The sequence below is a fragment of the Scyliorhinus torazame genome, chromosome 18 (genome assembly GCF_047496885.1).
Source record: "Scyliorhinus torazame isolate Kashiwa2021f chromosome 18, sScyTor2.1, whole genome shotgun sequence".
In the NCBI taxonomy this organism is placed as follows: domain Eukaryota; kingdom Metazoa; phylum Chordata; class Chondrichthyes; order Carcharhiniformes; family Scyliorhinidae; genus Scyliorhinus; species Scyliorhinus torazame.
In genome coordinates, this window is record NC_092724.1 from 106,618,201 (window position 1) to 106,643,396 (window position 25,196).

Genomic DNA, 25,196 nt, shown 5'->3' on the forward strand with positions numbered 1-25,196 from the left:
TAAACATTCACCGTCAGAGCTACTTCAAAATGAAATGATAAATAATTATTATGATCATGCTACTTTTGTGCTGGTCAGTAATGTGAGTCAATTATGTGCACAATTCTGCTCCAACAGTAAGTACTGATTAGAATGCTAAAAGACTTACTGAGCCCGAGATTGAATTGGTTTTCACAGCAGATTTGGAATCATTTGTTAATTTTAAGTTGCTCCAACATCTCAAAATAATCAGCTGGGTATCTCTTATCATAGAGGCTTTGATTTCACCTCTGACGAATGGATCTGTATCAGGCATTGTTGTATACAAGGGTAGATTAGTGATCATCTGTATTAAGTTGACCCTGACTTCAGACAGGTAATAATAATAATCTTTATTAGTGTCACAAGTAGGCTCACATTAACACTGCAATGAAGTTACTGTGAAAATCTCCTAGACGTCACACTAAGGCGCCTGTTTGGGTCCATTGAGGAAAAATTCAGAATATCCATTTGCCTACCAAGCACGTCTCTCAGGGCTTGTGGGAGGTAACCTGAGGATCCGGAGGAAACCCACGCAGACACCGGTCCCACCTCAGGTGTGCACATTTCCCTTTTTAATCACTCGCCGCAATTTAACAGGAAAAAAACAAATTTAACAGGAAAAAAACAGAGTCCTGTTTTGGACGCTGTCTTGGATTACTCCAAGGGTTCTTTATGATTCAGACACAATGTAACAAAGAGACACATGTCAGAAGTTTGCCTACTCTATTTATTAGCAAAAATAATACAAATAAGAGTATAGTATAAGAATATAAAATAAGAATATAAACAAGAATCTCACGTCCTTCTGCTCGTCGGGGACCTCGGGGGTCAATGGCGGCTTCAAGGTTCGGCTCCTGTCACCTGTCGCGACTCTAGTCCGAGGTGAAGTCCAACGAATGAGCAAAAGGGCCTGATAGTTATACAGTGAAGTAAACAAGTCTGATAGATAAGCAGTTGAAATGGTCAGCAAAATACATGAGAACGCCTGAGTCTGAACATCTGGTGACTTGTGTTCCAGTAAACATCCTGGCCATAGAGGGCTGCAAAGTATCCTTACAGTGAGCAGAAACAAATCTGCCAAGTATCCTTATAGTGCACAGAATCATAAACCCATTCCTTACAGGCACTATCAAGCAAGACTTTTTTTTGTCCTTGGCAGGGAATGTCCCACTGATGTCAGGGAATGTCCCACTTACCTCGCTTCCTGCACTGACGCACTCATCCATTTTTAAATGCCGCCCTTATCCCCTTATCTCTCGATTCCCCAAAGACTCCCCACCGTGACACCTGGACAGACTCCCCATGCACCAACTAACCTGTTGGGGTCATCAAACCTCCCTTCACCCCACCTGATAAATGACATCCCCGGGCCCAATCCCTGGCAGTGCCAACTTGGCATGCGCAGTGCCAGAATAGCACTGTCAGACAGCCTGGGTGACAGTGCCAAGGTGCCAGGCTGGCAGTGCCAAGGTGCCTGGGTCGCAGCGGGAGTACCAAGGTACCATCCTGTCCAGAGCCCAAACACCCGGGGGCCTCCCATGGTCTGGGAGACCCCCAGGTGCCATTACACCTGGTCCACATTTGTGTTGACCAATGTTAAACAGCACCATGGCGCTGTTTCCCAGTCTCCCAGGTGCAGACGTTTATTCCTGGGCCTCGGGAACATCGGGCACCTAACTGCTCATTTAAATATGTAAATCTGGATCTCGCCCTGCGGCACTCGTGAGATCTCATCAACACAACTATATACTTTATCACCCTCAAGAAAGAGTTTAAGCAAGGTGTCGAGAAATTCTGTTAGGACACACATTTTACAGCGTCTCCTGACAAATTAAGCGTTGTCTTCCATACCCATGTCCTTTATAACTTACCTCTCGTGCATAGCCCTCTGCCCTTCTCAGTGGTGTCTGTAGATTCATCTTAACCATTTTGTTGCTGATTGTCCAAAGCTATCCTTTGACAACTGTAGCTGCATAATATCCCTGCTGGGCTGGCCACAGTGTTAGAAACAACTTTTCTTTTCGCCTAGGGGGCACAAACGTCATTCCAGAAACTTTTATTGTTAACCTTCCGGCCTCTCAAATTGTTAACTCCAATGATGATTATAAAGTGACCTCACTGAGCGGGCATTTCTATGATGTGTGGCAGTCACACACCACATGCAGCAATTTAATATAATTGGCAGTCATGACCAGACATAGCAATGTCAGATAATTGACAGTGAGCCAAAGCACTCGCTACTCCTGTTAAAAAATTTGGACAACGTCTTCCACATGGTTGCTTTTTATGTCTTGTGAACTTCTCACTTCTTGTGGATTGACATTCACAGAGGGCATTTCTTTATCCTCCCTTGCCAATCTCAGTAATTTGCCTTGCAACTTTGTCATGTAGGCTTCAATATGCCTTCCTCCTTAGACCAGCACTCAAAGTTGCACACTACATAGCTGTACCAACGTACTGAGAATTATTAACGTTGCTTGTTCTTGTCCATCTATTAACGGTGTTATTGGTGTCTCATTATTGCAAAGTTTCTTTGTGATTATCACTCAGATGTACATTAAGAATACACGTTCTAGAGTAGACCCTCAAATATATGATGTGTAAATTTCTGTGCTCCGGTGCCTGCGAATATTGCTTCAAAAAATGTTTTAAGCGCTGGGCAGGCTTGACGAGGTGGAAGTGGTGGGGCAGGAATTCCAACACAAAATTCAATTGCCTCAATTGCTGGAAATCTTAAATAAAAACAAAAATGACGGGATTATTCAGCGGGTCAAGGAGCATCTGTGGAAAGAAACAAAATGGCGGGTGAAGGGGGTAGAAACCACATCGGTGTGTCGTCGACATACTTCATGCCGGCCCACAGCAGCAGCCATAAAATACTATGGCGCGGACTAGTTAGGACTGAGTGAAATCCGATTGACCAGCAGCTCCACCAATCTCACTCGCGCCAGGAAGGCATCAGTGGCAGCTGCCTGGACTGCTGGTGAAGAAAGGACACCTAAGGTCTTCGATCCCCGCAGCAGGTAAGTCCAGAGTCTTGGGCCTCCTAAAAGTTGCCAACAGTTTTGTTATCATTTGACAGAAAACCAGGGCCTATATTCTTTGCTTATCATTCCTCAGCACAGTGACTTTAAAATCCTCATCTTCAGCTTCACATTCCTCTGTGGTCATATCTCACACGACAGCCTCTTCCAGCTCTACAGCACCATCTGCTCAACTCTGGTTTATAGTGTGTTCTATGTTTCCTCTTGCTCTCCCATGTGTCATCCCCTAACCTCGGTGTATTTTTCCCATCATCAAAGGCCTCCTTAAAAGCTATCTCTTCAACAGCACCTTGGCCATCTCCCTAAGACCCTCATGTTCCCATTCACTTAACGGTGAAGTATCTTGCGAGGTTTCACCACATTAACTGTCGCAATGTGTCATTGATTTAAGACATGATTAATGTAATGCCCAATGAGATACGTCAAAGGCTCTTACTGTAGTATATCTTAGAAAGTTGAAAGGTTGATCTAATGAAGGGTCACAATGTGCTTGATGCCACATTACAATAACCTGTTTGGTCGTTGTCAAAATGAGGTGAATTAATGTGAACTGCACTGAATCACAGCAGAATGTTACATTTCTACATAACTTCTAACTGGGTCAGGCAGCACGGTGACTCAGTGGTTAACATTGCTGCCTCACAGCACCGATGACCGGGGTTCGATCCCGGCACCGGGTCACTATCCGTTTGGAGTTTGAACATTCTCCTTGTGTCTACGTGGGTCTCACCCCCACGACTCAAAGATGTGTAGGGTAGGTGGATTGGCCATGCTAAATTGTCCCTTAATTGGGGAAAAAAATAATTGGGTACTCTAAATTTATTTTAAGAAACTTCTAACTGGATTGAAATGTGCTACGAGTGGAAAGTGCACATGATCAAAAAAAAGGAGATAGCCTCGAGTGTCCTTTTAATTCTGTCAGCATATCTGTCTTGTGCGCTCCCTTAACTCAAATTACAATGCGTAGTCCACCACACTCAGACGGCAACCACAGATTTAAAGCCTTCTGAATTAAGTATCTTGTTCCAGTGGGAGCATTTGTCCTGAGTGAATAATGGAGATCACAACTTTTTTTACTCGCAGTTAGGAATCCACAGCACAAAGCTGTTGCTTCTTGTTGCCAGAAGATAGAAATTAAAGATGTTGGGATTGAAACCCTTCCTCGGTGCAGCTGCAAGCACTTTGACGAGATTGCTGTTGAACAAGAGGTTCCATGCATAAGCTTCTGAATTACACGGACCTCATCAAGGCCTGACTGGATTTCTCAAGAGCTCTTTTGATAATGGCAAAATTCATATTGATAAACAGTTAACTTAATAAGCAATGAATATCATTATCCTTTTAGAACCAGAACAAAATTGCTCGGATAATTTCCTTAAAGTTCAACAGATATGCAATTTTGGGCAACAAATCTCAAAGACAAACATAAATTTTAATCATGGAAGTCAGAGTCTGTGACACACTGAATGACAGTAACACTGGGGAGATGGCTAAATCATGCAGTTTAGGTTAAGTTCAATTAACATCATTAAAGGCTGTTGATGAAACCATTCATTTGCTAATGCATTATGAATGACTAGATTTTATACTCTTGGCGCATATTTATTTTCAAAAATTTATGTAACATTTAAGTCTAATTTTCCATGACCCTGCGATATAAATCAGTGTCAGTTTGGTCTCCCGGAGACCAGTTTTAACCATTTCACATAGAATCATAAATGTTCACAGTGCAGAAGCCGTACGTTTAGCCCATCATATGTGCTCCAGCCGGCAAGTTGCTGCCCAGTTGAATCCCATTTTCCTGCTCTTGGTCTGTAGCCTTGTAGGTTACAACATTTCAAGTGTCTATCCAAGTACTTGAGGGTTTCTACCTCTTTTCAGCAGTGAGTTTTGGATTTCTACCAACCTCTGGGTGAAACATTTCCCCTCCAATCTCTTCTTTTATGCTTAATCTATGCCCCCTGTTTATGGACCCTATAATTTAGGGGAATAGGTGGCGCGATTCTCCGCTCCCGTGACTAAGTGCCCATGCCGTCATGAACGCCGTCGAGTTTCACGACGGCGCAAAACGGCCCCGATCGCGATCGATTCAAGGCCCGAAAATGGGCTAGGAGCGGGGCCGCGAGAAACTCGGGGGGGCGTGTCACGAAAGCAGCGTCGTCAGCACTCGCCGGGCATTGGTGCCGCGTAAAAATGGCGCCGCGTAACTGGCGCATCCACACATGCGCGGTTGCTGTCCTCCCCGAGGCCGCCCCGCAAAAAGATATCGGATGGATCTTGCGGGGCGCGGAGGAAAAGAGGTCCTCCTTCAGAGACGCCAGCCCGCCGATCGGTGGGTACCGATCGCGGGCTAGACCCCATTTGAGGCCCCCCTCCGGTGAAGGAACCCCCCTCCCCGCCCACCCCCAGCATTCCCGCGCTGTTCTCGCCGGCAGCGACCAGGTGTGGACGGCGCCAGTGGGAACCCGTCGTATTGGGCAGGCCGCTCGGCCCATCCGGGCCGGAGAATAGCGGTGATAGCGGAGAATCGCCATTTTGGGTGTCTCGGGCCATTCTGCGCCGCGCAGAACACGATGGGGCCGTTCTTGCTGCTTGGGTGAATTGCGGGAGGACGTCGGACCGGCATTGCATGGAAAAATGGCGCGGCAGGCGATTCTCTCAACCGGCACAGGAGTGGAGAATCGTGCCCAGGGCCTTCCCATCCACTTCTATCTAGATCCCTCACAATTTTATAAATTTCAGTTTGGCATTCCCTCAGCCTCTTCTGGTCCAGGGAAAACAACCCCAGCCTAACCGGTGTTTTCTTATAATTAAATTCTTCCAGTCCAGACAACATCCTCAGAAATTTCCTTCTTAATCTCTCCAGTGCAATCACATCTTTCTAATAGTGTGGTGAACTGAGCTACACGCAGTAGTCCAGCTGTGGCCGAACTAGTATTTGATACATTTCCAGCATATCCCCCCAGCTTGAACAGTCTATGCTTTGGCTAATGAAGTCAAGTGTTCTTTATGCTTTATCGGTCAATGAAGAATTTACCCATCTTTTGCCCAATTAGCTTAAGGATTTTTTTCATGGTTTTTCATCTCTCCCAGGAGATCACCCTGGCTAGGAGTGTCTAAATCACGCTGCATAAAGCATCACGTTTGTATGGGATAGACAAGATGGATCAGTAGGTCGTCACCTGTCCATCATTTTCATCTGTTCAAATGATACCCTGGGCGTAATGGCTGACATCTCGGGGTCTTCAAAAATGGCAGCAGAAATAGTGGCGGGATTAGCTGCAATCTTCCCAAATTCCCTAGGTTTTTGAAATGTCTCAATGGATTGGAAAACAGCAAATGTAACACCTCTGTCCAAGAAAGGAGGGAGGCGGAAAGCAGGAAACTATAGACCAGTTAGCCTAACATTTGTCATTGTGAAAATGCTTGAATCCATTATTAAGTGAGTGTGATGAACATATTGCTACTGCAATTCACCACTGTGTTGCACTGTATTACTTTGATGCCCTTGTGGGCTCCGCCTGTGGCTCCGTCCCCTCGGGGGTGGTATATATACCTGCAGCCTGTAGGCGGCACTCAGTACAGAGCAGTCGTAGGCAGGCACAGATCTAGCGTATTAAAACCACTGTTCACTTCTGCTAATCGTCTCGTGTGAATTTAAAAAAAAATTTAGAGTACCCAATTCATTTTTTCCAATTAAGGGGCAATTTAGCGTGGCCAATCCACCTACCCTCCACATCTTTGGGTTGTGGGGGCGAAACCCATGCAAACACAGGGAGAATGTGCAAACTCCACACGGACAGTGACCCAGAGCCGGGATCGAACCTGGGACCTCGGCGCCGTGAGGCTGCAGGGCTAACCCACTGCGCCACCGTGCTGCCCCCTCGTCTCGTGTGAACTGATGGTCGCATCAATTTAATAAGCTAAGATATCGCAATGGAAGCAGCCCTCAAACCTGGTCGACTGGAACTCGACCCACAGGCATCTGAAGTCAAAGGAATCTTGTCACATTGGCTCCGCTGCTTTGAGGCCTACCTCGCCTCCTCCTCCTCGCCCGCCGTCACCGAGGCACACAAGCTGAGTCTCCTCAATGCCCGGGTGAGCCACAGAATCTTTTTACTAATCGAGGACGCGACCACGTACGCAGACCATGAACGAAGTGTTCGCGCGGCATCTCCTCACCACACATCGTCAACACCCCGGCGAATCGCTGGAGGAATATCTACGCGACCTGAGGGTACTCGCTCGTAACTGTAACTACAAGGGCGTCACGGCCTCACAGCACATGGAACTCACTATCCGGGGCACCTATGTGGCTGGAGTCTGGTCCAGCTATGTCAGACAGCACCTGCTCGAAAAGGGCGCCCTCGACCTAGAAGAGACGGTAAAACTATCCACCTCGTTAGAGGTAGCCTTCCAGAGCCTGTCGGCTTTCCCCTCCGACCACGCGATTTCCTCGTGGGCGCCGGCGACCCGGCCATCACCCAACCCGAGGGTATCCCAGGCCTGTGCCGCGCGGCTGTCCGCACAACCCGGGGGGCCGTCTTTCTATTTCTGCGGGCAGAACCAGCACCCCAGGCAGCGTTGCCCAGCTCGGAACGCGACCTGCAGCGACTGCGGCAAGAAAGGACATTTTGCCAAAGTCTGCTTGGCCCGACCCAAAGTTCCAAAATTGCAGGCCAGACTCACAGGCCCGCAGACCCTGCAGCGTGGCTGCGTACCTGCCGGTACCGCCCCCTTCTGACACGTCATCCGCTTCATGCTATCTGTGGGGGCCGCCATCTTTAACTCCGCCCGACACGTGCAACACATGGCCGCCATCTTGGCCACCATCTTCAACCCAGCCCGCCATTTGCGACTCATGGGGGTCACCATCTTGGCCATCTTCAACGCCGCCCGACACGTGCGACCGATGGGGCCTGCCACCTTGGCTGCCATCTTGGGACCACCTCACTACCACCGACCACGCCAGCTACCCGCAGCTCGGCGCGGTCACTCTCGACCAGTCACGGCCCAAACATCTCAAGAACTCCATGATGACCGTCCGGGTCAATGGGCACGAAACACCCTGTCTGTTTGACTCCGGGAACACAGAGAGCTTCATCCATCCGGACACGATAAGGCGCTGCTCCCTCCACATTTCCCCAGTGTTCCAAACAATTTCCCTTGCATCCGGATGACATTCAGTGCAGATCCGGGGGTACTGTTTCGCGAACCTCGCGATACAGGGCGCCGAGTACACCAATTTTAAACTCTATGTCCTTCCCCATCTCTGCGCTCCTCTCTTGTTAGGACTGGATTTCCAGTGCAACCTCAGAAGCCTGACCCTGAAGTTCAGCGGACCCCTACCCCCTCTCACCGTATGTAGCCTCGCGACCCTTAAGGTCACCCCTACCCCGCTCTTCGCAAACCTCACCTCTGACTATAAACCCAACGCCACCAGGAGCAGGCGGTACAACGCCCAGGACAGGGCTTTTATCAAGACCGAGACCCCGTTGGTGACGCCGAAGGGGACCCTGAGGAAGTGGAAGAGGCAGCCGTCTGCCTCAAAGACAGTATAGTGGCGGTCTTCCGGGCGGATCGGAAGCTGGTGGTCCAACGGCTCTTAAGGGAGGGAATCATCGAGGCCAGTAATAGAGCCCAAGTGGTGGTCGTCAGGACTGGGGAAAAGAACCGGATAGTTGTAGACTACAGCCAGACCATAAATCGGTACATGCAACTCGATGCGTACCACCTTCCCCGCATAGCGGACATGGTTAATCAGATTCCACACTACCGGGTTTTCTCCACGGTAGATCTGAAGTCCGCATACCACCAGCTTCCGATCCGCCCGGAAGACCGCCACTATACTGTCTTTGAGGCAGACGGCTGCCTCTTCCACTTCCTCAGGGTCCCCTTCGGCGTCACCAACGGGGTCTCGGTCTTCCAAAGAACGATGGACCGAATGGTTGGCCAGCACGGGCTGCGGGCCATGTTCCCGTACTTGGATAATGACACCATCTGTAGCCATGATCAGCAGGACCACGACGCTAGCCTTTAGAAGTTCCTCCAAACCGCCCAATCCCTTAATCTCACCGACAACAAGGAGAAATGCGTTTTCCGCACAACCCGACTAGCCATCCTCGGCTATGTCGTGGAAAACGGAGTCCTTGGACCCGACTCCGACCGCATGCACCCCCTCCTGCAACTCCCCCTTCCCCACTGCCCCAAGGCCCTGAAAAGATGCCTGGGGTTCTTCTCATATTATGCCCAGTGGCTCCCCAACTATGCGGACAAAGCCCGCCCACTTATCAAAGCCACCATCTTTCCCCTGACGACTGAGGCCCGCCTGGCTTTCGGCCGCATTAAGGCAGATATTACCAAGGCCGCGATGCACGCGGTGGACGAGTCCATCCCCTTCCAGGTGCAGAGCGATGCATCAGACGTCACCCTGGCCGCTACTCTTAACCAGGCAGACAGGCCCGTGGCCTTCTTTTCCTGTACCCTCAATGCCTCCGAGATTCGACACTCCTCTGTCGAAAAGGAAGCTCAAGCCATTGTGGAAGCTGTGCGACATTGGAGGCACTACCTGGCTGGTAGAAGGTTCACCCTCATCACCAACCAACGGTCGGTAGCCTTTATGTTCAACAATACACAGCGGGGCAAGATCAAGAATGATAAGATCTTGAGGTGGAGAATCGAACTCTCCACCTATAATTACTATATTGTGTATCGTCCCGGGAAGCTCAACGCGCCCCCAGATGCTCTGTCCCGCGGCACATGCGCCAGCGCGCAAGATGACCGACTTTGGGCCATCCACAATGACCTCTGTCACCCGGGGGTCACCCGGCTTCTCCACTTCATCAAGGCCCGCAACTTGCCCTACTCCACCGAGGAGGTCGGGGCCATGACCAGGGACTGCCAAGTCTGCACAGAGTGCAAGCCTCACTTCTCTCGGCCAGACAAGGCCCACCTGGTGAAGGCCTCCTGCCCCTTTGAGCGCCTCAGCGTCGATTTCAATGGGCCCCTTTCCTCCACTGACCGCAACGTGTACTTTCTCAACGTCGTTGACCAGTATTCCCGTTTCCCCTTCGCCGTCCCATGTCCCGACATTACTGCGGCCACTGTCATTAAGGCCTTGCAAAGCATCTTCACCCTGTTCGGTTTCCCCACTTACGTCCACAGTGACCGGGGCTCCTCTTTTATGAGCGAGGAGCTGCGTCAGTACCTGTTCGGTAAGGGCATTGCCCCGAGCAGGACTACCAGCTATAATCCCCGGGGAAACGGACAGGTGGAGAGGGAGAACGCGATGGTATGGAAGGCCGTCCTTCTGGCCCTACAGTCTAGAAGTTTCATGGTTTCCCGCTGGCAGGAGGTCCTCCCGATGCACTCCACTCCATTCGGTCACTCCTCTGCACAGCCATGAACGAGACCCTTCACGACCGTCTATTTGTCTTCCCCAGGAGGTTCATCTCCGGGGTCTCACTTCCATCCTGGCTGACAACACCGGGCCCTGTCCTCCTCCGGAAGCACGTGAGGAGCCATAAGTCTGACCCTCTGATCAAGAGGGTCCAGCTCCTACATGCCAACCCTCAGTATGCCGACGTGGCGCACCACGACGGACGACAGGATACAGTCTCCCTCCGGGATCTGGCACTCGCCGGCTCTCCAGCGACCATCACTAACGCCCCCCCCCCCCCCCCCCCCCCCCACACCGCCTACACCACCAACCGAATCCCTCACGGCGGTCTACCAGCTGCCCCCCTGGGGATCCTGAACACCGCTCCCGCCCCTACACGGCCTACACAGCCCCCATCCCCCATCGCCGACACACCGTGATGAGGCTCCAGGCGACACTCTCTCGGAGTCAACGAGTCCAGCACCCATGCCCGCAGCGAAGCCAGAGCTGAGGCGATCACAGAGAACAATTAAGGCTCCGGACAGACTCGATATGTGAGCCTACTTCACTCCCGCTGGACTTCACTTTTTAACAGGGAGTGAATGTCGTGAACGTATTGCTACTGCAATTCACCACTGTATTGTACTGTATTATGTTGATGCCCCTGTGGTCTCTGCCTGTGGCTCCGCCCCCTCGGGGGTTGTATATAAACCTGCAGCCTGTAGGTGGCACTCAGTACAGAGCAGTCGCAGGCAGGCACAGATCCAGCTTATTAAAACCGCTGTTCACCTCTGCTAATCGTCTCGTGTGAATTGATGGTCGCATCAGTGAGGTATTAGCAAAGGTCCTCCAATTAGAAAATCATGGCCGGGATTCTCCCCTACCCGGCGGGACGGGGGGTCCCGGCGTGATGAAGTGGCGGGAACCACTCCAGCATCGGGCCGCCCCAAAGATGCGGATTTCTCCGCACCTTTAGGGGCCAAGCCCTCACCGCGCCGGAGTGGTTGGCGCGCCGCCAGCCAGCAGAAAAGGCCTTTGGCGTCGTGCCAGCCAGGGCCGAAGGGACTCCGCCGGCCGGCGGAAGTCCACGCATGCGCGGGAGCGTCAGCAGCTGCTGACGTTATCCCCGTGCATGCGCGGGGGGGGGGGGGTCACTTCCGCATCGGCCATCGCAGAGGCTATGGCCGAGGCGGAAGGAAAAGACTGCCCCCACGGCACAGGCCCGCCCGCAGATCGGTGCGCCCCGATCGCGAGCCAGGCCACCGTGGAGCACCCCCAGGGGCCAGATCGCCCCGCGCCCCCCCCAGGACCACGGAGCCCACCCGCGCCGCCAGTCCCGCCGGTAAGGTAGGTGGTTTGATTCACGCCGGCGGGACTTGCATGACAGCAGCGGGACTTCGGCCCATCGCGGGCTGGAGAATCGCCAGAGGGGGCGCGCCGACCGGCGCGGCGCAATTCCCGCCCCCGCCGAATTTTCGGTGCCGGAGAATCCGGCGCGGGCGGGGGCGGGATTCATGCCGCCCCCCCCCCCCCCCCGGCGATTCTCCGACCCGGTGGGGGGGTCGGAGAATCCCGCCCATGAGTACAGTCAGGAAAAGTCAAATGGTTTTATCATGGGAAATCATGGGCTGGATTCTCCAGCCCCCCACCAGCCGCCTGTTTCTTGTCATATAGCCATTTGCTGGCAGCAGGATTCTCTCTCACTCTCTCCTTGTCAATGGGATTTCCCACTGAGGCCACTCCAATCTACCGGGTAACCGGCGGGCGGAGTGCGCTGCCAGCGGGAAAAGTGAATCCCATAGTCCGGAATATTCTCGCACATTTTTGATAAATTTGGACAAGTTCTTTGGGGATGTAACAAGTGGGGTGGATAAAGGAGAACCAGTAGATGTAGTTGCTCCCATTTCCATAAGGAATTCAATAAGGTGCCACTTAAAAGGTTACCACACAGGATAAGAGCTTATGATAGGGGTGATATATTGCATGGATAGAGGGATAGGCTAACTAACAGAAAACAGAGAGTCGGGATAAGTGGATAATTTTCAGGTTGGCAAACTATAAGTAATGGGATTACTGCTAGGGCCTCAACTATTTATAATCCACATGTAATATCCCACATGGGACCTACAGGATGTGGATGTTTGTCTTTCCGAGCTTCCTGTGGCGTACGAGCTCCCCCTCTCAAGGTGTGGAATCTCTATTACCGAGTGTATACAAGGTCGGCCAGTAAGGCACCAACAGGAGAGGACCCGGTAGGGATCTACTGGGTAGTGTGCGTATTGTTTGTGTAGATAATTAAATTATTCCAGTCCAGACAACATCCTCAGAAATTTCCTTCTTAATCTCTCTAGTGCATCTTTCTAATAGTGTGGTGACATGAGCAACAGGCTCAGAACTCCCCACGTCCTTATTAAAAAACAAAGAACAATACAGCACAGGAACAGGCCCTTTGGCCTTCCAAGCCTGTACCGGTCATGGTACCAACCTTTGCCAAAACCATCAGCACTCCCTTGTGCCATATCCCTCTATGTCCATCCTATCCATGTGTTTGGCAAGATGCCTTTTGAATGCCACTGAATGTACTGTAGCCAATTTTTTTGACAATACATTGATAGGTGCAGAGAGTTCCCTTGAACATAAATCACAAAATGTTAGCATGCAGGTATAGCAAGTAATTAAGAAGGTAAATTGAATGTTGGCCTTTATTACAAGTCTTTTAACTTTCGGGCACTGGCGAGACAACACCTAGAGTATTATATACAATTTTGATCTCCTTAATCTTGCATTTGAAGCAGTTCAGAGAATGTACGCGAGGCTGATTCCTGGGGTGAAGTACTGGTTTTAAGAGAAGTGATTGAGGCGGTTTAGTCTAAGTTCATTGGAGTTTAGAAGAACGAGAGGTGATCTTATTGAAACATAGGATTCTGAGGGGGCTTGACAAGGTCGATGCTGAGAGGATGTTTCCCTTCGTGGGAGAATGTGGAACAAAAGCCCACAGTTTGGAAATGAGGGTGTTTCCCATTTAAGACTAAGGTAAGGAGGAATTTCACCTCATGAGGCTGTTAGTCTTTGGAATTCTCTTCCCCAGAGAATGTTGGAGACTGCATTCTTGTATAAATTCAAGATTGAGTTGGACAAATGTTTGATCTACAAGGACGTTATGATGGAAAGTGGAGTTGAGACAAATGTAGCCATGATCTTATTGAATGGCAGAACAGGCGCGATGAGCCAAATGGCCCTACTCCTTTTCCAATTTCTTATGACCTTATGACCTTTTTGTTGGCTAAAATTCTCATCATAATAGTGGAGCTCTTCTCTTTTAGGGATATGTGCAGGTCTTGTACCGAATACTTCTTTGAACATTTTCCACTGTTTATCTGTAGTTCCACCCATGAATGTTTCTGCCCAGTTTACTGTGATCAATTTCTGTTTTCTGCATGCAGAGTTAGCCTTACCTACATTTAAAACCCTGGTGTCGAACTCACCATTTTCCTGCTCAAAAGTTTACTTTCTCTGAGCAGATCTCGAATAAATTTATTTTCAAATTCTTTCAGGAGAGGGTATGCTTCCCTTCTCTACTTTCGCACTTCAGCAACCCATACTGCAGTAGGTCAATCTCTAAAACGCACTGTGCACAACACTGCAGGAGATCTACTAAAATGGAAAATAAATGTCACTGATTCTGCCTGTTGACATACATGCATCTGAAAATAGAATAGAGGGGCTATCAAACCCCTTAGTAAGGGTGACTGCACCATGTGTACTGAGCTGTCAACCGTGGCTACGTGATAGCTCTCTCACATCTGAATCAATCTAGTGAGTTCAACCCTGCTCAAGTAATTTGAGTCCATCACCTGATGCTCCAGTGCAGCACCCCTCAGTATCGCACTTTTGGAGGTGCTGTTGTTTAGATGAGTTGTTAAACCTTTCCTGTCCTCTCAAGTGGACATCGAGGATTCAGTGGCACTTTTCAAGGTCGGGAGTTCTCCCGTCGTCCTGGACAGTATGTATCGCTTGACCATTAAAGCAAAGTATTTTTTAAAAATCTAACTTTGACTGCCATGGTCCCTATATGTTATAACAGGACTGCACTTCAAGGATGCCTCACAGTATTGAGCAAACCAGATGACATGTCAGGTGATTAAAGAAACTCAGAAGTCATTTAACTTGTTGGATAACTTTACAATTCCACATCCCATCCGAACTCAATTAACTTTTACATTCATGGATCTTCATCCTTTAATGCTTGTTGGTTGAAAAGGTTTGAGTTCTTTCATCCATTGTTATGTGGCTCCTTGCCTGTGTCTGCATCCACGCCAGGTTCTCTCAAAGTGCAGGCTCCCAGTCTTTTACATAAAGTTTTTGTTTGTACATTTTACAGCCAGTTGTGGCAGACAGATTTATTTCCACAATGCACAAGGAGAACCCATAGCTTCTGCAAATGCGTCATTCTTATCTGAGCTTCCTCTAAGTTGCAGACCGATTTCATTTGTTTCCCTGGCCAGCGATTTCTATTACCACACTGCTTCTTCTTGTTTAATCTTATATTTCTGTTCTGCCTGATTAGCTCAAAACATGCATTCTTCTTCCAGCAGGTTTTATCCAACAAAATCCTATTACGCGACATAACTGTCTGCATGTATCCTAATTCAAGCCAACTTTGTGCACTCAGGATTCTTGTTAAAACTGTACTTAAGCCTGTATAGAAACACATTTATTCAGCAAGCGAAAACACTTCAGGACAGTAAGAAGTCTTACAACACCAGGTTAAAGTCCAACAGGTTTGTTTCAAACACTAGCTTTCGGAGCACTGCTCCTTCCTCAGGTGAATGAAGAGGTATGTTCCAGAAACATATGTATAGATTCAAAGATGCAAGACAATTCTTAGAATGCAAGCATTTGCAGTTAATTAAGTGTTTGCATATCCTGGGGCTGGTTTAGCACACTGGGCTAAATCGCTTTTAAAGCAGACAAAGGCAGGCCAGCAGCACGGTTCAATTCCCGTACCAGCCTCCCCGAACAGGGGCCGGAATACTAGGGGCTTTTCACAGTAACTTTATTGAAGCCTACTCGTGACAATAAGCGATTTCCATTTCATTTCATTTCATAACCCCAGGTTAAAAAGGTGTGAATTGTCTCAAACCAGGACAGTTAGTGTTAGGGTTAGGTCCTGGTTTGAGACAATTCACACCTCTTTAACCTGGGGTTACCCCTATCTCTGAATATGTAAACACTTAATATGTAAACACTTAATTAACTGCAAATGCTTGCATTCTAAGCATTGTCTTGCATTTTAGCGTATTCTTTTGCGTCTTTCCTGACTGATCAAGAAAGTTAATTGTGACTATCTCATGTCCCATTATGGATGGATATTAACATGGATCACTTTTCGCCACCCCCAGTATTATGAAAGAAGCATTTGAACAAATGTTGGCTCTTTGGGTTTCCTCTTTTGCTTTGAGAGAAGTTATCAATTTCTCATATCTTGGCATGATTTAGGTCTTTCAATGACAGTTGATTTGCTACCTTCAGGCCAGATTTTCATGCCACCGTCCATTTTGGAATAAAGACTTTAAGGGCTTTTAAACAGCTTTAAAAATGACAGACAGGACCTGATTCGGGGATTTTCCGCTCCCATTCCCGTTTCTGGTAATATTTGCTGGTGCAGAAAATGAGTGTATGTGGTGAGCCCACATGCGGCATTCCCATCCTTGTCGGCTCCACTGCAGCGGCGTGCTTTTCAGACCTCTCGCAATTTTGGTGACATTGGGCCAGCTATTACAGGAAATGTGGATTACGTCTCCTCAGAGTAGATGTGGACCAATCGGCTGGGGTGGCGGGGGGGGGGGGGTTTACACTTCTTAACCTTGTCCAAGTAAACACCCTGGCAATGAAAAACAGCTTCAAAGAAAGATCAAGTTGTCACAAGGAGATAAAGCTGTCAATCAAACAAAGCCTGCAATCCCCTTTGCAATTTTATAAACCATCTCCTGCCAGGGTGAGTCTAGTAATTCTTGGAAAACTAAGGATTCATTATGAGACCATCTGACAACTGTATCAACAGAAACAGGCTGGTCAGATGGTCAGGCAATGTTTTTCAAAGGGATTTTTGAATAGCCATTTCTTTAATTTCATTAGAATTTCAAAGACTTTGCATTTTTATGATGAGAGTTGGTTGTCTACCTTGTGCATACTGGGTGAGTGGACATGGAGGGGGGGAATTAGAGATATAAGGGGGGATGAGGCCATGGATGGGGCATGGACTGGCTATGGGAGGGGGGAGGGTGGTTGATGGGTGAACGCTAGAGGGCCTAATCACCATGAAGATAACTGGGCTGAAGTCCCAGTAAATGGAGGCAAGCCATCTAACCTGCCAACATCATCATCTGCCCATCTTCATTGCCGGCTCAGGCCTGCCTCTGGAAGCAATTGATCTATCTCCAGCACATACATGCCTCCTGACACAGAAATAAGGTGGGTGGACTCTGGGGCCGAGCGTGATATTTCCTGACTCCTGCTTCCCATCTCCTTGATGGAAGTTCAGCCCTAAGTGTTTCTTTTATAACATTTGCTATGACTTTGTCAAAGTTCCAGTGGTTCACTTTATGTTAAGTAGCTAGTTTGCTTTGGGAATATATTAATTACTCATTCAGTGTGATCTGATTCAAAGCATTGTATTCTTCATAGGTTGGTGGCCTGGCCTCAGAAAATGTACGTTGGGCTGAAGCTGTGCGTAACTTCAAACAACAGGAGAGCATGCTGTGTGGAGATGTGCTTCTCATCACTGCCTTTGTTTCATACCTGGGATACTTCACCAAAAAGTACAGACAGGATCTAATGGATGGATTGTGGAAGCCTTATCTTGGGCAACTAAAAGTAAGGAGTGCATCAAGCAGAAGTTGCAGTAATTCTACCTGTGAATAAACTGATTTTTTTAACTTAGTAAATCTTTCCCTATGGACAATATTTAGTTACATCCATACTTTATGGCTGGAATTCTCTGTTCCCGCCACATTCCACCCCACCTGCATGTTTCCTGGCTGCATGGGGCGGTTTCAATAGTAAATCCCATTGACAAGTGGCAGGAGTAGATAATCCCACCGCCAGCGAACGGTGTGCCACCAATAAATACGCGGCTGATACTTAGCAGAATTCTGCCCTATTTAAGCCAATGGCCTGGTTACAATGACAGATAAATATTGTTATTTTTGTAAATAAAAAAAATAAAAATAATAAATAAATTTGCTTATTGTCACGAGTAGGCTTCAATGAAGTTACTGTGAAAAGCCCCTAGTCGCCACATTCCGGCACCTGTTCAGGGAGGCTGGTACAGGAATTGAACCGTGCCGTGCTACTGGCCTGCCTTGGTCTGCTTTAAAAGCCAGCGATTTAGCCCAGTGAGCTAAACCAGCCCCTGATTAGTTAATGCTTAGTTAAAGCTTTATTTTTATGATCCTTCGCATATATTCCTTAAAACGCATACGAATTGAACATTTTAAGCGAATTTTGGAGAACCTTTGCATATCCAATATTATATATGCTTACCTTGGCATATCTTGGTAGAATGTGGATCAAAGTACCATCGGTTTTCACTGTGTTGTAAGTCTTCTTTCAGGATATTTTGGCTCATTATCTTGATCATCCCTGTTTCAAACATAAAACCGTTTCACTCTTTTAACAGTGCTGTCCTATATGTCACTGTTCCTTGATTTCTGCTTTCAATATTGGCACTTTTGTTATTGCCCTTGTTTAATTTGTACTCTGGAACACCTACAACTGAGAGCTTAGATCTCCAGTGTTAACACCGATGCTAGTTCCCTAATTCTAACAGTAAAGTTGTGGATTCATGAAAATCTAGATTGACAATTAAAGCTGGCTCGTGCATAACAGATTACCAAAATCCAAACTAAAACGAGGCCAATGTAAAAACAACAGAGGTGTATGTCAGATTACTGTTCCCAATGAGTGGTTCTCAGTTCATTTTTCTTGTCTTTTGCTTTGATAGTTGCTTGGTCCAGACTGCGAGAGAGTAGCATCAATGCACTGACATTTTTTGTTGTTTTGGTTCTCCTATCTTGATGGAAAATTTGAGGAATTTGGTCTGTAGGGTGGGATTCTTCAGCCATCTCCGCCCGGCGACTGGGGAATTCTGCCCAAGGTCAATGGACTTTTCCATTGTCTGCGTCTTGCCCGTGGCGATCTTGTGGTGGGCGGGGCGGAAGAATCCAGCCCATAGTGTTAACAGAACAAGATCAGCATTTTGGGACAGGAAAACATCATAGAATCCCTACCAGTGCAGAAGGAGGCCATTCGGCCCTTCGAGTCTTCACCGACCCTTCGAATGAGCACTCTGCCCATTTACAAGGGTCCACTCCTACCGATCCCCGTAATCCCATAACCTAACCTGCATGGAGCTATAATTCATAGACACTGTCATCAAAAGGTCAATATAAATGGAATATTTTCCGACAAGGCATCTTATGGCAGAAGTCTTTTGTATTGGTGTAAGATGAAATGCCAAAATCCCATTTCTACAGGTCCTCTTTGCCTGGTATGGAGGGTGCTAGCTATGGAGAAAGGTTGAGCAGATTAAGTTTTCGTTGGAAAGACGGAGGTTGAGGGGGGACCTGATTGAGGTCTACAAAATTATGAGAGGTATGGACAGGGTGGATAGCAACAAGCTTTTTACAAGAGTGGGGGTGTCAATTACAAGGGGTCACGATTTCAAGGTGAGGGGGGAAAGTTTAAGGGAGATGTGCATGGAAGGTTTTTTATGCAGAGGGTGGTGGGTGCCTGGAACGCTTTGCCAGCGGAGGTGGTAGAGGCGGGCACGATAGCATCATTCAAGATGCATCCAGACAGATATATGAATGGGCGGGGAACAGAGGGAAGTAGATCCTTGGAAAATAGGCGACAGGTTTAGATAAAGGATCTGGATCGGTGCAGGCTGGGAGGGCCAAAGGGCCTGTTCCTGTGCTGTAATTTTCTTTGATCTTTGTTCTTTCTCTCAGGAATAATACTAGCATGAGGCACCCATATTGCCCAAGGCAACATTGGCCCATCCATTTCCAGTTCTTCTGTGTAAGGTGTAGCATAGTGGCATGGATTGAAGATTGGCTGGCTAACAGGAAACATAAAATTGCCATAAATGGGTCTTTTTTTGGTTTTCAGGATGTGCCACAGAGATCGGTGCTGGGGCCTCAACATTTTTCAATTTATATTAATAACTTGGATGAAGGGACTGATGGTATGGTTGCTAAATTTGCTGATCTCACAAAGGTAGGAAGGTAAATTGTGGAGTGGGAGCAAGCCATCTTGGACTGGATAGTGTGCAATGAGAAAGGATTAGTTGGCAATCTAGTTGTGAGAGAACAGGTGGGGATGAGTGACCATAATATGATAGAATTATTAATCAAGGTGAATAGTGAGGTAGTTGATTCTGAGATCAGGGTCCTGAATCTCAATAACGGTAACTATGAATGCATGAGGCACGAATTGGCTGTAATGGACTGGGAAACATTACTGAAAGTAAGGACAGTGGACAGGCAATGGCAGACATTCAAGGAATTAATAGGTGAACTCCAAAAGTTGTTTATTCCTATTTGGCGTAGAGTGGAAAGGAACTGGTGGATGGAAAAGGAACTGTTCATAGCAAGAGGATTTGACTATAGGAATAGAGATATTTTACCACAAATGTGTAGGACATTGGTGAGGTCACACCTGGAGTATTGTGTGCAGTTTAGGTGCCCTTATCTTAGGAAGGAATTCCTGCTATGGAGGGAGTGCAGCGAAGGTTTACCAGGCTGATTACAGGGATGGTGGGACTGTCATATGAGGAGAGACTAAGACGGTTCGGATTATATTCATTGGAGTTTAGAAGAGTGAGAGGAGATCTCATAGAAACTTACAAGATTCTAACAGGATTAAACAGGGTAGATTCAGAAAGAATGTTCCCAATTATGGGGCAGTTCAGATGTAGGGGTCATACTTTGAGGATAAGGGGTAAACCTTTTAGGACTGAAGTGAGGAGAAATGTTTTCACACAGAGAGTGGTGAATCTGTGGAAGTCACTACCACAGAAAGTAGTTGAGACCAAAAAAATTGGATATAGCTCTATCATAATGAATGGTGGAGCAGGCTCGAAGGGCCGAATGGCCTACATCTGTTTGTTTTCTATGTTTCTAAACCATGGCATTAAATTCAAAGAAGAAGCATACAAATCAGCGAGATAAAGCAGTAACCCTGAGTTTTCCTTTCCGTGACTCAGCACCCCGGCAGTGGCACATAGCCGGAATTCTCCGGTCGTTGTGATTTACTTTCCCCGCCGGCAGTGCACCCCCAACATCGGGATTCCCGGCGACGCAGGGTAGTTTCAATGGAAAATACCATTGACAAGCAGCGGGAAGATAGAATCCCGCCACCAGCAAGCGGCGCGAGGCTGATAAACACTCGCCTGGGTAACCGGGGAATCCCACTCACGGCGTCTCTGTATTCTTTTTTTTATAAATGTTTTTTATTGGGTTTTTGAACAAAGTATATTCACAGTTATGTGCACAGAATAAAATATATAGAAGAGAAGAAAAAGAAACAATAAAAAAAGACTGGCATGATATTGTGCACTAGCTCAACAACAACACTGTACAGTTAGCAATATTATTTTTAACAAATAAGTAGGCACCTGTTTGTGGGGGGGTGGGGGGAGAACCCGGGAGGTACATATACATTTGGGTGCCGGAGAAAGAATTACATTAGTTATGTCCAGTACAGAGAGGGCAATACGAGAATGGATCTGGCATTGGTGTTGTTACTTGCTTCACCTGGACGGGTTTCGCTGCCGTTGTCGTCGCGCGTTCTCCTCCGCTTCGGCCGTTCGTCCCGTCTTTCGCCCGTATCTTCCTTGCTCTCAGTTACTGTATTTGCTGAGTTTGTATCCCGTGCTCTCCTTCCGGCTATCATTCACTTGCCTTCCCCACTCTCTGGTTGCCCTCTATTGTTACGTGTCTCCTCCCTCTTCCTCCCCCCTCCCCGTCTCCTTTGGGTCACCTTTCATTTCTCTTAGGTTTAGCTGTCCACCCCCTCCCATCCCGGTCTATCTCTCCCTCTCACTCCTCGGCTACTTTCCCCTGATTCTTGGCTACCTGGCTATTCTTCTGCTCGTTCGTTGGCCACAAACAGGTCCCGGAACAATTGGGTGAATGGCTCCCACGTTCTGTGGAAGCCGTCGTCTGACCCTCGGATGGCGAATTTGATTTTCTCCATTTGGAGAGATTCTGAGAGGTCGGACAGCCAGTCTGCAGCTTTCGGCGGTGCTGCTGACCGCCAGCTGAACAGGATTCTACGGCAGGCGATCAGGGAGGCAAAGGCAAGGACGTCCGCTCTCCTCTCCAGGAATGGATCTGGCTGGTCTGATACTTTCGGGCATGGCTCCACCCTCATCCCCACCACTTTGGACATTGCCTCAAATAAGGCTGTCCAGTACCCCGTAAGTCTGGGGCATGACCAAAACATGTGGCCGTGGTTGGCCGGGCCTCCTTGGCACCGTTCACATCTATCCTCCACCTCCGGGAAGAACCTACTCATTCGAGTTCTTGTTAAGTGGGCTCTATGTACCACTTTTAGTTGCATCAGGTTGAGCCTTGCACACATGGAGGTGGAGTTGACCCTAGGCAGTGCTTTGCTCCAGAGTCTCCACCCTATTTCAATCCCCAGGTCTTCCTCCCATTTCTTTCTTGTTGCGTCCAGTACGGTGTCGGCCCTTTCTACCAGTCGATTATACATGTCGCTACAGTTCCCTTTATCTAGGATTCTTGCGTCCAATAACTCTTCCAGTAATGTCTGTCGTGGCGGTTGTGTGTACGCTCTTGTCTCCTCTCGTAGGAAGCTTTTGAGTTGCAGGTACCTTAGCTCATTCCCCCTGGCTAGCTGGAATTTCTCCATCAGTTCATCCAGTGTTACGATCCTGCTGCACGTATATAGGTCCCTAACTGTGTCCCTCCGTCCTGTCCTCACTTTTTAAAGGTGGCGTCAGTCAGCGCTGGTGTGAACCTATGGTTGTTGCAGATGGTAGCTTTGTCCGACATTTTGGTTAGGCCAAATTGCTGCCGTAGTTGATTCCAGGATTGGAGGGTGGCTATCACCACCGGGCTGCTGGAATGTTTTTTTGGGATCCTAGCATTCTTCCCCCTCCCCATATGAATGCCATGATTAGTTTGTCTAGTGCTTTGAAAAAGATCTTGGGGATGTAGATCGGGATAGATCTAAGTAGAAGAGGTACCTGGGCAGTACGTTCATTTTGATCGTCTGGACTCTCCCCGCGAGGGAGAGTGGGAGTGTGTTCCATCTTTGCAGGTCCTTTTATACTTCCTCTGTCAGGCTGGTGAGGTTCCATTTGTGGATCCCTTTCCAGTCATGGGCTATTTGGATCCCCAAGTAGCGGAATTTGTGTCAGGCTTGTTTAAACGGTAGTCCCGTTAGGGCTGCCCCCCCCCCCCCCCCGCCCCCTTACTTGTGGGTGTATCGGGAAGATCTCGCTTTTGCTCATGTTGAGTTTGTAGCCCGAGAAAGCGCCAAACTCTTTGCCTCTCTCTATTCTTATGAATTCTGGACATTTTTATTCTGTGGAATTATGCCTACTTGAAAGTAGGCTGAGGCTGCCCTGATGTGTCGAATTCTTACTGTCAGCAGAGTTTGGAAGCTTTCATTTCTTCTGTTTGGACTTTATTCAAATCCAGTTCCCAGACTGCACGATGCAACAGAATTTAAAGTAGCATTATCATTTTTTTTACATATTTGGGGGGGAAATTGGACAGTTGACAACTGTACATTATTAGGATTATGTAGAATTTGTATCAACCAATTGTCCACACATTTACATAGCCAGTCATATTCAGCTGCAACAATGGTCTTGGCAAGTCTGATTAAGTGCCACAATTGTGAGCTATAGCAACTTACTGTTCAAAGCATACCAGCAATTCTCTTCCTATAAATATTTCAGCAAAGCGTATCATTCAGCTAAGTGGAAATGAAGACAAAACTGCTTCATAAACTGTCTACTGCCTTTTTAATAATTGAAAACACTTATTTATTCGGTTCGAGAACTGTCATCTATTTGTTTCTCCTGAAATACCTTTTCTTTATTAGTTTTCCTTTATTCCTGTACTTTATTTTAGATGGTTGTCTTGTGTTTTATTACTCATTTTGGCAGATGGGCGCATCAGCAAGAAATGAACTGAGCTGCTGGTTAGCAAAGTGACATCTCAAACAACTGTTCTTGTGACATCATGAATCACTATGGCAAGGCTTTTGCGCTTGTCAAACTAATTATAAACCTCATTCTTAACGTTCTTGCACCATTTCCAATCAAAATCAGAATCCTATATTGGACCAATGCCTATCCTTACTGTCATATTTTTGTTCTCCACTAATAATTTCTTTGTTTTTTTAATGTGATTTCTGAGTGTATCAAACAGCCTGTTGTTGGTTTTAAAGAAAGACGATGACGTAGATTGAGAAGGGAGTTACAGACAGCGATGGACAATTGACCGTAAGGGCCCTCGTCTCTCCGCTACCATATCCGATTATTTCTTGAATGATTCCAGCATAATTGCCTCCATCACGCTCTCTGAAAGTTCATTTGAAGCTACTCACTCTGCCTGTGAAAAAGGCCTTCCTGATGTCTGTTATCAGCTTAACTTTTACAAATCTGAACCTGCGTCCCTCTACACACAGGGTAGGAAGAGATGAAAATGACAGACTACGAAAGACCAGTTGGGACGTCAAATTTTATTCGGAATTCTTTCATGGGATGCAGACATTGCAGCCAAGGCCAGCGTTCGTTGCCCACCCCTAATTGTCCTTGAGCTGAGAGGCTTGCTAGGCCATTTCAGAGGGCGTGTTAAAGTAGAGTCACATCTTGGCTAGGCCAGGCCAGGTAAGGATGACAGATTTCCTTCCCCAAAGGATATTACTGAACCAGATGAGTTTTTACACCAGTCGATGTTAATTTCATGGTCGCTAATACCACCTTCATAATTCCAAATTTAATTAATTGAATTTAATTTCCACCAGCTGCCATGGTAGGCTTTGAACCCATGTCCCCAGGGCATTACTCTTGCTCTCAAAATTAGTAAAAATGAAGTCGCCATAGTCCTCGATGACCATAGATTGCTTTCCCCTTTGTGGAGGAGAGCTGACAGGTGGTGATTTAACCTGGGGATCACCGCACCTCAGGCGAGGGGAATGGATGGGAAGGCAGAGCCTTCATGAATAGCCTCAGTCGGTACAGGAATTGAACCCGCGCTGTTGACTTTACTCTGAATCATAAAAAGCTGTCCAGCCAACTGATCTAAACTGGCCCACACCAGGCACATCCTATCGGCCACAGGAACAATGTCTCGCGGGATCTATCCAAGTCCTGCGAGGCGTCAGGATCAGGAACCCGCCTACAATGGGTGGGACCAAGTCACATTCGCGTATGTAGGGCTTACGTTCTGCTTGACCAGTATCTATCCTGGGTTGAGAGGCCGCAGCCTAGCGTCGTTCAGTACTGGTCCATACAAACATGGACCAGGCAGAATGGCACCCGTGAGGTCTTCGGGGCCGCTGAAGGCCTCTGGGTGGTCAGGGGCAGCCCTCCCCGTCACACTGCCAATGTGCCTGGGTGGCACTGACAAGCAGACAGGATCACCTCCAGAGTGGCAGTGAAAGGGTGCCAGGGTGGCACTGCCAAGGGTCAGGGTCCAAGGGGGGCAATA

General features: G+C 47.8%; 1 protein-coding gene across 2 annotated transcripts in view; it reads left to right on the plus strand.

Moving 5' to 3' along the window:
* dnah9 (dynein, axonemal, heavy chain 9) overlaps positions 1–25,196 on the plus strand; it is a 779,494-nt gene that overhangs the window by 474,962 nt on the left and 279,336 nt on the right. For both annotated transcript variants that reach the window (XM_072483125.1, XM_072483126.1), the window contains one exon: positions 17,131–17,319. In XM_072483125.1, coding sequence (XP_072339226.1) covers positions 17,131–17,319 — 189 coding nt within the window. The remainder of the gene's footprint in view (positions 1–17,130; positions 17,320–25,196) is intronic.